The 12,260-nt window shown below is 46.7% G+C and overlaps 1 protein-coding gene across 1 annotated transcript in view; it reads right to left on the bottom strand.

The window, feature by feature from the left end:
- LOC137894282 (unconventional myosin-IXAb-like) overlaps positions 1 to 12,260 on the bottom strand; it is a 44,996-nt gene that overhangs the window by 12,672 nt on the left and 20,064 nt on the right. The window contains exons 6-12 of the mRNA XM_068739761.1: positions 10,968 to 11,068; positions 10,697 to 10,823; positions 7,824 to 7,913; positions 6,102 to 6,218; positions 4,529 to 4,663; positions 2,367 to 2,488; positions 710 to 851 (exon numbers count right to left, since the gene is read on the bottom strand). Coding sequence (XP_068595862.1) covers positions 710 to 851; positions 2,367 to 2,488; positions 4,529 to 4,663; positions 6,102 to 6,218; positions 7,824 to 7,913; positions 10,697 to 10,823; positions 10,968 to 11,068 — 834 coding nt within the window. The remainder of the gene's footprint in view (positions 1 to 709; positions 852 to 2,366; positions 2,489 to 4,528; positions 4,664 to 6,101; positions 6,219 to 7,823; positions 7,914 to 10,696; positions 10,824 to 10,967; positions 11,069 to 12,260) is intronic.

Below are 12,260 nucleotides of genomic sequence, written 5' to 3'. Positions count from 1 at the left end.
CACCAAGCAACTCCCCGTCTGTCGGGAGACACGGGATCCCTCCACACACACACACACACACACGCACGCACACAGCGGCCAACTGTTCCAGATTTATACCATGCAGTCAAACAATAACACGCTCGGCCCGCTCCAGAACATGCGCTTCTTATCAAAATGCAGCGGGGAAGCGAACACGGAATCTGATTAGCCGAAAAGAAATAGTTCGACAGAACAGCAAGGAGGCCTGCTGCCGATTTAAGATCGGAGCAAAGAGAAAAGAAGTTAGATTCTAGATTTAAAACAAAGACAAAAAAGGTCCAGATCCAGATCCTGAAACGGGACAACGGCGCTGGAATTCTCTGATGTTCCCACATCAAGAGTTTTTTAATGAGACAAAAATCAATCAGTAACACTAAAGTGTGTTATAATGCATTCATAATGCTTCCCAGCGACATTCCGACTGTTTTCCTATGAACTAAATCTTTATAATTTAGTCTCATCCGGACTTTTATTATTTCACAGTCACGCGTTTGACCATCGGGTCACTGACGGCGCTTATAATGCATTATAACCACTCAAATGTAGGGACGCACATTATGGCCGGCCTCTTCTGCTCCGTTCGGATGCAGTTAGCAATCTAAAGGTGCCTCATAATGGGGCAGGATGCTGCACTAACGAAGCCCCGCCCAGGTGCAGGCCGCACGGCGCATCAAAGCAAACGTCTCACCTTGACTCCGTACTTGACTTTGCCAGCGTAGTGTCGGATGATGAAGGCGGGCTCCATGACAGCTGGGAACTCAATGTAGGTGTTTCCTTCATGCTGTCGCTTGAACTTGTCCAGCAAGGTCTGATTGGAAGCCTGCGGGAAGCTGGGGGAGGGGGGGGGGGAACAGGCGCCGTTATTGGACGCATCAAAATCTGAAATCCACAACCAAACAATCTATATAACGATATGTGACATGTCATCTGGTCAAACGGAGACGGGAAGAAGCGGGAGAGGAACAGTGACACCAGATGGAGTGGATGCAGGATTACTTTCAACGTTCACATCACAGGCAGCATCAAAGAGATAAAGAGATCTCATTGGTCCACATCCAGGAAGTCCTACAACCCGGCGGCGCTGTTCCAGTCATTGCTTTCCTGCGTGACGGAAGGCCTGATGATGATTTCACCGTCTCTTCCTGCATCCCTCAGGGAATAAGACTCAACCAGGATGAACGCAGCAGCGGATCTTTAACCAAAGTCACGTCTTCGCTCTTTTTCTGTTGGACAAATTCTCCTTTGCTTTCCGGACCTTTGACGGATCAAGTTCCAACCTGAGGCGGCTGGATCAGCAAAGCTGAAGGGATGATCTAAGCCCACACCTCTGGAACACGTCCCGTCTGAAATGCATCCGCAGGGGGTCTCAGAGCGGATGCTGTTACTGTAGAAAAGACCCCTCCCCTCCTGCACTCGCCCCCCCCACCCCCACCCCCACCACGCTGTAATCTTATACGGTTCTCCCGAGGCTCCGCTAACTGTGAATGATGAGCTCTCAGAGTGTCCTGGTGTTTTTCGGTGTAATCATTTATCATGAAGCCCCCCCTTTCACTTTAGAGATCCCCCTTTGACCCTAATTCAGTAAAGTACCCCCCCCCCCCCCCCCCCTACACACTCATGGATTGTAGGATGAGAGGAATACGACGGTGCTCAATCCCACATCCATGAAACCTGCACCAATCAGCTGATGGCCCGGTCCACACGGTGACTTTCACAATAAGAGATGGAGGCAAGCGCCTTTTGAAATATGGAATCCATCAGCTCCCACTTTAAATCGACTTTCCACAAGCCGTGACAGTGACGTAAAACACGCCTCCAGGTTCTACTCCAGCCACATGAAACGGTAAGATGACAGCTAACAGAGATGGATGCGCCTCCTCACAGCCCCCTCCCAGGTGTGTTTCTATGCAAGCGGGGCGAGGGGGCGGCTGACTTTGATTTACGGCGGGTGAAGATGTGGAGCGCCGACCTTCATTCAAACATGATGCTGGAGGAAGAAGAAGTTGTGCCCGCTTTGAGTCCTGGTGTCTGGATGCATCAGGATAATGAGTATAACCCTTTACAGGGGGGGCAGCTGTCTCTGACTCATGCAGGGTCATCAGAAGGTCAATTCTACAAATCACGCCACCTTGAAATATACTTCTTTGCATTCTGACCAGATACGAATGTAAATAATGACCAGACGTCGAGAACACAAAACCTGAGGACATCTTTCAAAATAAAAACCCGCAGCGGTCGTTGATCGGAGGCGAATCGTCAATGATTCCGCGACTCTTTGGAAATGAGTGCCGATATATATAAATGTTTTCCTTCCCAGCGTCTTCCTTGTAATATCGTTGACGTACTTGCACTCCTCGTCCAGCAAGTGGAACAGCGCCGTGGGTTTCTTGCTGATGAGGTTGATGCAGCCGCTGTTGTCGATGTAGTCGATGTTGTGCCAGCTGATGCTTTCGGCCCTGTACTCCTCCTGCAGGGAGGACGGAAGGAGGAGGTGAAAGGAGGATCGCTGTCTGTTTTGATGCAGTGAAACTTGTGGGAGCGCACACACACACACGCAGAATCCTATGTCATCATCATTAATAAATAAAGCTAAGAAGAAGAAGAAGAGGAAGAAAAAAGGAGAAGGAAGAGCGGGAGATGAAGAAGGAGGATGCAAAGAAGGATGAAGAAGAGAAGGAGAATAAGACAGACATTGAGACCTGGCAACCCCTCATAATTTGTCATGTCTAAAACGTGAATGAAAGAATTTAAAAAGTGAACTAAAGATTTTAAAATGTAAATTAAGGATTTTAAGAAGTGAATTAAGGAATGCTGCTGCGGGGAAAATAATTTAAGAAAAAACACATATTTTAACAGAGGATTTCTTCCTCCTTAATAGTCATATTTTTCTGCTTCTGCTAAACAAAGAGTTTGTTATTAACAGCAGCGCCTCCAGGACATGGGAGAAGGGAAACTCCATGTTGGGACCATCAAACACTTTGGAATTCTGTGAAGGAATTACTTTAGAATTTCTCATAAATTATTGATAATCTCTTGACAACAAAATAATCACTTCTGTGTCTAATTAAGTGCAACAGACAAGGTATGAAGGGCAGCGCCTCCTTTGAGCCGGTTCCCAGCGCCTGTATAAATGCAGGAGGGTTGCGGCAGGAATGGCATCCGGCGTAAAACTTTTCCAGAAGTAAGCATGCAATCGACTGGAGGGTTGATTTGCTGTGGCGACAGCTGACGGGACGGAAGAGGAAGAAGAAGACAAGGTATGAAGAGTGTGTGTGTGTGTGTGTGTGTGGTGTGGGGGGGGGGGGGGGGGGACAATACTAGGCACCATCCGGTGCGGGACAACGGCTCTGCAGCAGGTTGACACTTACTGGATCAACAGAAGACAGGAACAAACATTAAAGAGAAAGGAAACAGACACACCCACCCAATGACATCATTAGGTATAACTTAAAGGAACAGTTCACCCGGTAATAAAAAAAACAGTAAAGAAAAAGAGATGAAATAGGGAAGTCAGATCTAATAGGAAATAATTTCTTTTAAAATCAAAAACTGAATTTTTATTTTGTTAAAAACACATTTTCATATTAATCTCTACTTCTGAAATTTTGAATTTCATTGTTTGGAGTCATTCGTAATTATTTTTTTGTTATATTAAAGAGAACAATCAGGATGAAATTTTCCATTTAGAGCGAGCTTCTCTTTAAAAATATTTACATCTGTGCTAACTGCTAATGTCAGAATGCAAACCACCAGCTTCAACAGCGGGAAATGTGAAATGTAAGCCCTCCGGTGCTGATCTGTCGCTTCAATATTCATATCATAACCTGTTAGAGCACGAGCATCCTGCAGCGTGTGTGTTTGTGTGTGTGTGTGTGTGTGTGTGTGTGTGCATGCGTGTGTGTGTCTAGGGCCTGAGGGCTAACTGTCAGAAGCAGATAACAGAACCATTAGTGCATCTGTGGTCTGTGATCTTCATTCAGGTTGAGTGGATGTTGCTGCACTCGTTTATTGAATTATTGCTCTTTTGTCACGCCTCTCCTCCCCTTTTGCCTTCAGCGATAGGCCCCGCCCGCTGAGTCGCCACAGCCAATCGAGGCTCGGCATGAGGAAGACAAAAGCCGATGGATGGCGGCCGGTTGACACTCATTATCTTGCCAGGAATGTTTCTCTCTCCCTCTTTTCTTTCACTCTCATTACTCTGCTGTCTGTTCTGGAAAGAATAAAGCGTTCGCTGGTGTTTTATTAGAATACAATCAAAGTGAGTAGACAATGGACTGGACAAGGATATTATTGTCCGTTATGGACAACGCAGCCGACCTCATACGAAGCAGAACCACCCGTTTTGGGCTTCGACAAGACGTTTATTCTTTTAGCTGGTTCATATCGGGTCTGGTTCTAAGATCCAGAAATAAAACAAACAGGAACGAGTCGCCGATGTCGGTGATCAAGTCAAGTGATGCTCGCTCACGAGCTGGGGTCACGGACGGCGGTGGAAACGGGACGCTACCTGCTCCAGCTTGAAGATGTGTTTGTTGAAGTAGTGCTGGAGACGCTCATTGGCGAAGTTGATGCAGAACTGCTCGAAGCTGTTGTTCTCGTAATCCTCGAAACCGAAGATGTCCAGGACTCCTATGGAGAGGATCTGGACAGAGGACGAAAGCAACGTCAGTAAGGTTTCAGTCGTCTGCTTTGAGACCTACAGCGTGTTTCTGGTTCCATCCGGTTGATTCGCCGCCTAAAAGCGTCGTTAATAGGAACCGCGTGAAGAGGCGCTCACTCAGAACGCCTCCTAATTTATTCCCTTTTAATTTGTCTCTGAAGGGTAATAATTTCATACTGGCAGAAGAAGGGCCGACAACCTTGATGGAGAGTGCAACTTCATCGACCCCCCCGCCGGCGCAGAGGGGAGGAGCCAAACGCACGATGATGTCACTGCGAAAGGACGCACACACACACGGTGTGCTGGGACGGGCAAGGGCCGCAGGGGGGTAAACTGAGCTGAGGGGAGTGTGATGCCATCTGCCCCCACACACGCACGCACACCTACACAGACACACACACACACACGCGGGCGCACACACACAAACACACACACTCCAGCTGCCACTCCAAAACACACACAGGGACATTTTCCTGTCTCACCACTCCCTGCCTTCGGGAGCCAGAAAGCAGCAAGTCGAGTTTTTACACACAGACAGACCGACAGACAGACCGACAGACAGACAGACAGACCGACACAGACAGACAGACAGGATGGGGTGCGGGCTCAGCTCCGTTTTTGAACGTAGCTGGATAAGGTAGTCAGACTTTCAGCAATAATATAAAAACTACTGGCCTCATTATTATGGACGTTTGCAGCGGGGCGGGTCACGGATCACGTGTTCTAATGAGTACCGTTCCAGTTTGAACTAGAAAAGCACCCAGAGGGCGCAGACCTCCGCCAAGCAGCTCAGGCTCCCTATATTGTGATTTACGCCAAAAATGATTGTTCAACATTTATTTATCTCTATCTTTAGATTCCTTAACCATGAAAACAAACCTTTAACAACTGGATTCACATTGATATCATTATTAGTTTAGAAGTTATTACACTTTCAGTAATGGTGGTTTCTTCTGGATCGAGATCCAGAGCTTTTGAAGAGAGAACAAATCTCCCCCTACATGACTGTGTAAAATTCCATAAACATCCAATAATCAAGTAAGATATTGAGGAACACATTTTGAAGCTCCATTTACTACAATATAATTAATTCTCTAAAATCTAAAGTCTAAAATCTAAAATCAAACTCTTTGCGCTGCGACATTTTTGAAATGAAAAAAAGGATGATTATGTGGATCTCCACCACATTGCCCACACCGACAGATACCGACCCTCGAGATATTAACCTTTTAATATCTTAATATTTTAAACTCCATGCATGAGAAACAAAAGACAATATGGAAAAGTTTTGCAATCTTTGAACGATCTTTGGAGACGAGCAAAAGATGAGCTGCATTACACAATATTTTAACTATTCAGAAGAAAAATTAAAAACACACAGAAGACAATGACACGGAATGAACGGAGGACGTCTCCTCACCTTCGACTTGTCCTCCAGGTCTCTGTTGTTTAGCAGCGCGTGATTGGTCCTGAACACAATCCAGTCAAACAGAGCGCTGTACAGAGACTTGGCCATGGAGTCCCTCACCGTACCCGCCTACACACACACACACACACACACACAGAACATGTCAGTTACTTCCTGATTAAAGCCATATGGATTTCATCGTCTGGAATGTGGGCCAACACTTTTTAAGGCCCCTTTTATTTCTAACAGACCCGCTGAAACAACGCGGCTGTGGTGTTATAAACCATAAGCTACTAGGCATACTAGCTATGTATTTTGTACAAAACAAATAAAATATTTAGGAACGTAACCTTTAAAGGAAATATGTTATATTATTAATTATGGAATGATGGAACTGCAATGTTAATTGCTTTTGCTATTTCAGAAAGCCATCTAGCTCTCACAGAATTCTTCCGTTGCAGATGAAACTGATGTCTTTTCGGAGCTTAGCATCGTGACGTAGCAGGATGGGTTACAGATTACAAATCGGACTCCTTTACCCTTTATTTGAAGCCTGTTTATTTGAAGCCCGTTGACTGAACTGTTCAAGCTGGTAAAAAACAGAACCAAGGGACAAAATTGGGCAAACAGGAAGTTAACATGTGGTGGCCTTAAGGTGGATTGGTGACAATAATGTTAACCTTGGATGCCAACATGAATGTGAATGTTGTTTCTCCATGTGTGATGAATGGGTGGTCTTGATCATGGAGTCTGGGATAGGCTCCAACCCGGCTATGAGTGTTCAAAGGATAAGAAAATGGATGAACGGATAAAAAAAAAAGCTGGAATCAAAGCTGAAATGCTCGACTGATGCTTTTAGCTGAGGCTCTGAAGAACTCCTTTGCTGTCCAAGACTGAAAGACATTAAGAAACTCCAGATTCTGACCTCCTTACCGGTTGCCAAGAGCATTTTCCCTCCTTGAAAAGAGAATTACTTTCATTAGCCTGGAACCAAAACCACGCGATTCATTCCACCTGACTCATCCAGAGATTATCCAACCAATAGTCTGCAGAGGACGGAGGTCAAACAGGACAGACATCTTGCAAAAATCACATCCATAAAGAGAGGACGGATGGGATGTCTAATACAATCCTTCAACCGTTTTCATACGAGGTCTTTTCTGAGAAGAACAGGCAAAATTGGCTACGCTAATTTCCCCCTGAAATATTTCCTTTGTATTAAAACTGGCATGTTATGAATTCCATCAAATCAGGGCGGGGCTTGAGAAGCAGAGGTTTATCGGTCGGGGTTTATCACAGCTGTAGCCTCGTCCTGGATAAAGCTCCTCGTTATTTGTCTGAGGAAGAGGCGTGCAGGGCAAGACCTTTCCTTGGAGAAAAGGCCCTGCGGCCAGAACGATTTAGGATCTGCCCTCAAGCATCAATGGCTTCAGGGAAGGAGCAATGAGGAGACTCCCCTCTCTCCCGGTGAGACTATCTGGGCCAAGACGGGGATCCAGGAGGTGCATTCCAGTCCGGACTGCTGCGTGGACGGGGTTAAATCTGTGCCTAGACTCGACAGGAAACAGGAAGTTGCAGAGGAAGCGACCCCTATCGAAAGAGCCTTAGAAATACGAGGTGGGGGTTGGGGAAGTACCACAACAAAACCACTGGGTTTTTTTTGCGTCTGTGTGTTTAACTATGAGGCAGGAAGTTGTTGGTGTTTTGATGCGTTGCTGCGACTAGAAGTGTCACCTCGGCGAGTTTGTAGGGCACGATGAGCCTCTCCCCGACGGTCATCGTCTTCCTGGTCGTCAGCGCTTCCAGCAGCATCTCCTCTTTGACCTGAAGATGAGAAATGATGGTTTACGATCCGATTATTGGACAGCCAGAAGGCTAAACGAGACAGCGTCAATGAGCGAGGCTAATAAAAGCTCCAGCTCCATCTCAGCGATGACCCGGATCACAGGATGTAAGGAAGACCATCTCTGCATTCTGACACAGCTCATCACACGAGTACTGTAATACTACACCGTACTATGTATGTAGCGTTGTACTATGCCATGCGGCCTTGCACGTAGGTTCACACAGAAGCTAAACTTGGCCCCAGATGAGCGTTTGATGACGGGGCCACACTGGGAGCAACAGATATCAATGCACACATCTCCTTCATCTGCAGGGATTAAGGGATTGGTCTGAACAGCTGCTGCTGAGACCAAGTGTGTGTGTCTGTGTGTGATTTCACGCACTCATTCAAAGGACGGGGTGTCTATGTTAGAGTTAATGGCATTAAGGGTGTATTTGTCTCGTTTTGTCTGCCCCCTTTGTAAAGACTGACATAATCGGAGAAGGGAGGAGTGGAGGAGGTGTGTGTGTGTGTGTGTGTGTGTTAGGGGGTAATAAGACTTCATTTCACACTGCCTGATAATCCCTCCGCTATGAGCGAAGCCTATTGTGCAGCTTCTTTAGCTGCTGTTAGCGTTCCTTAAAATACTCTTTTTTGTCTCTCATGTCTGAAATCTTCGGCGCTGACAGATTTATAAAATAAAATTGAAAATACATTTTAGACAAAAAAGCTTTCAGTCAGAATTAAAACGCCACCCGCCAGCTTCGGTGGGTTCGCCTCCCACGGTGAGACCGATTATCAGGGGATCCGGTCTGTCGGTCGTCCGTCAGCTCCTGCGACCTCTACTTCCTCTTCCACTTCCACAGGAAACAGGAAGCTCGCTTCATTCCCATGTATTCATCACTCCACACTGGGGCCGATCAGTTCCCGTTGAGAGGAGCTTCACGAGGAACCGGCTGGTTCCAGTTTCGGTTATTCACAAAAAGGAAGTTCACTTCGATCCAGAATCCATCTGGATCACATGACTCCAGCTAACCTGCAGTCTTTATTGCAAAGAGTCTTCCTCTTCATCATCACATAGCATTACATTTTGCTTGCCTGAGTTGTGATTAATTTACCCGCCTGGAACATACATCTTTTTAAGGGCATCGTCACATTAAGTCCGGCTGGTCCTCCATTGTCTGACGCTTCAAACGCATCGGAACGCTAACCAATGAAAGGGTTAACACGCCTCAAAAATGATGCTTTGTTGCAACTCTTAAGCCAAGTTTTGTTTTTTATTTCTTCCTTTTTGCTTGAAGAATGTTTCAACGTCCCCGGGGACAAATAGCCGCCGTCTCTGCACCAACTTACAGTCCTCCAAATAAACTTGAACTTAAAACCGTAACCCGAAGCGTGTGGCCAACATGTGGCCAACATGTGGCCCGGCTCACGTCACCGTTTCTCCGCCGCGACAAAGCGACGGCCTGGATGTTGAGGGGAACCCTGGCAGGCGATCGGCACCCATAACATCCCTGCTGGGATGTTGACAGGAGTCTCCGGCACACGTCCGACATTGTTTTGTCAGCGACTCAAGAAAGCACATCCGGCTAAAAGTCGCTATCGGAGACCAGGAATGTCACCATCCCTCAGTCCCAAGGTAAATCACCACGGTGTGTAAATGTCATAAATACGTATGTAGGATTGTGTGGTCTGCACACCTAACCCAAAAGTCATAAATGTGTGTATTCCATACAAAAACATACATATTTTAGCGTATTAGAAAATGACTTAAAGGAACAATTTCCCCCAAAAACTGCACAATATTTCCTGAAAATGGAAAAACAAGATCCGTCTGTAACTTTTGGAGTTATATTGCTGACAGACAGATAAATGACGGCAGATACACAATGTCGTTGGCGTAGGTTTCCGTAAACAGGAAAAGATCTCACCTTAAAAAGGGTGTAAATAAATCTTAATCAAATAAATCTGTGCCTCCAGAGACGTGCATAAAACAGCGTGAAATCTTAAAACAAGTCTCTATTTCCTTCAGTTGTTCAGAGGAAAGCTGCGTCGCTGCTTTGCGACGTTCCATCGGTGCGAGGGTGAGAACACAATGACTGGATTATATTTTTGGGGTGGACTGTTGCTTAAATCACTCGGGTCACACAGCAAGTGCTTGTTCTCCGTGGAAAGTTAACCGACGTAACGCTAACAGACGCAGCCTCGAAACAAGCAGCGCTTTGTGGTCGTCGGACGACGTGAAGCTCCTCTTCCCTTCACTGCGAGTCCTCATCGCTCTAACAGGCTGTTTGTCAAGCTCCTGATGGGAACCGTGGCAACAGGAATCACCATCTCAGTATATTTACAATAAGTAAACGCTTAAAGGAAAGTTGATTCCCTTAAATGGATGCTACTTGCTTTTTAAGTTCACAGAGTCAATGGTGCTTTAAGTGCCTCCAGAGGGCATGTGATGGAATAACTTCTGGAGACAGAATGGCAAAGAAGGTATTTAGGGGGAATAAACAAGCCCTGCGGTAAAGCTCTGCTCCAATTCTCCTTTTTTATTATCCGTCATAGTATTTGGAGTATTTCATTTCAGCATGAAGACAAAATGCTCCGTATTTGTGGGCCCAGAAAGGCCATATGTAAGGTCCGATCTATTTACAGTGCATTTTCAAAGGAAAACTTGAAAATGAATGAATAAATGCACAGGAATATTATTTTCCTGTCAGATTCGATCGAGACGTTTAGGCTTGAATCGGATGAGGTGAGGAAGGTCGTCGATTGTACGACTGATCACCTCCAGCAGCTCTGAGATGATGGGCAGGACGTCCAGGTTGCAGATGTCGATGGAATCGTCTCTGTACGTTTTCTTCTTGTAGCGGATGTTTCCCAGGTGGAGGATCGCCGACAGCAGGGAGAAGATCCTGGAGAAGAGGAGAGTCGCCCGTTGATAAAGTCACATGATTCCTAGCTTTAGCCGTATAGCCACAAAAATACACTTCTGCACGTTCACGGTCCCGATTCGGACGCAAACAGGCCGGTTCTGTCCGGGGCCGGACCTGTCTTACTGTTTGCGTGTGTTGGGTAAGAATCCGACCATCTCCATGGCGAGCTGCAGCCGCTCAAAGTCGTGTTTCAGATCCTCTCCTTCCACGGTGAAACAGTCCTGCTGGTGTGAAGAGGAAGAACAGAGAGACAGAGAGGAAGAGGAGAGCGACATCAGGGTTACAGAATATCAGTCGTTTAGTTTACTACACGGTCCAAATGCTGGCACAAATGCTAAGCTAACGTCAGCAGAGGTGGGGTGTGGGGGGGGGGTGATGCTTCTGTGGACCCATGCGTGCATTTCTGTGCAGGACACACTAATGTGAGACTTTGTGTCTGTCCTCTCCGACCGGACAGCGTGTCTCTGCTCCAGCAGCGAGCCGCAGGCTGTAATTAGCACATGCCATGAAGTCCTTCCAGAGCGAGAAGACGCAGCAACCCAGAATCCACTCCGGGTCGCGTCCTCCACGCTCTAACATTCAACACTCCATTGTTTTCCTGGAAGAGGTTGGAGCCAGCGACGGCCGTTCCTCCTCCAGCGAGCTTCTCCGATTGCAACAAAGGCTTCCTGAGTGACAGCAAGACCCAAGTAATATTGCTGAGTAGGTCGGACCTCAGCGCCAAGCAGCACAATGTGATACGTGGAAGCAAGTTGAGAAAATAAAGCGATCAATTTTGGCCGGTCGCGAGAGAATACTTTGGTCAAAACCAAAACCTTAACTATTATTTAGAGGAAAAACCCCAAGCTGCTCGAGCGCAGCGGTGGGATGATTACGAAACAATCTGCTCCTCTTGCTTCATTGAAACGGCTCTTTTCTCTTCAGAACCTGAAATTGTAATTTAGCGCCAGCTGCAACACTCGTGGCGCAGATTTACGCTGAGCCGTGTTAGCACGCCGCTTTTTAAGCGCTGCTTGGCTCCAGATTAAAGTTTTGAGCGTCCAGTCGAGGCCTTTCCTGTTACGTACCACGCTTTGGTCATGTTTCTGTTGTCAAGGAGCCCAGTCCATGTTCCAAAACTAGCATGCCACCCCATCAGTATGCATTCCACATGGTCCAGAAACCCATAGACAGCCAAACAGGCACAAAATGCAGAACCAAGAACCCCCCCCCCCCCCCCCCCCCAACGCACACGTCAAACGCAAACATCCGCAACATGTTTGGTCTCTGGGATCTTTAGTTCCTGCTCTATTTTCATATCCAGACGTCGCATCTGGAACACACACATTTAGCATTATTAGGGCAACGTGCCCCTCCACAGTGAAAGGTCAAAGGTTAAATAGACCCAAAGGGTTGGTCAGACACGCAGACAGCTGT

Source organism: Brachionichthys hirsutus, chromosome 5 (genome assembly GCF_040956055.1).
Source record: "Brachionichthys hirsutus isolate HB-005 chromosome 5, CSIRO-AGI_Bhir_v1, whole genome shotgun sequence".
In the NCBI taxonomy this organism is placed as follows: Eukaryota; Metazoa; Chordata; class Actinopteri; order Lophiiformes; family Brachionichthyidae; genus Brachionichthys; species Brachionichthys hirsutus.
This window is presented reverse-complemented; position numbering and strand designations above follow the sequence as displayed.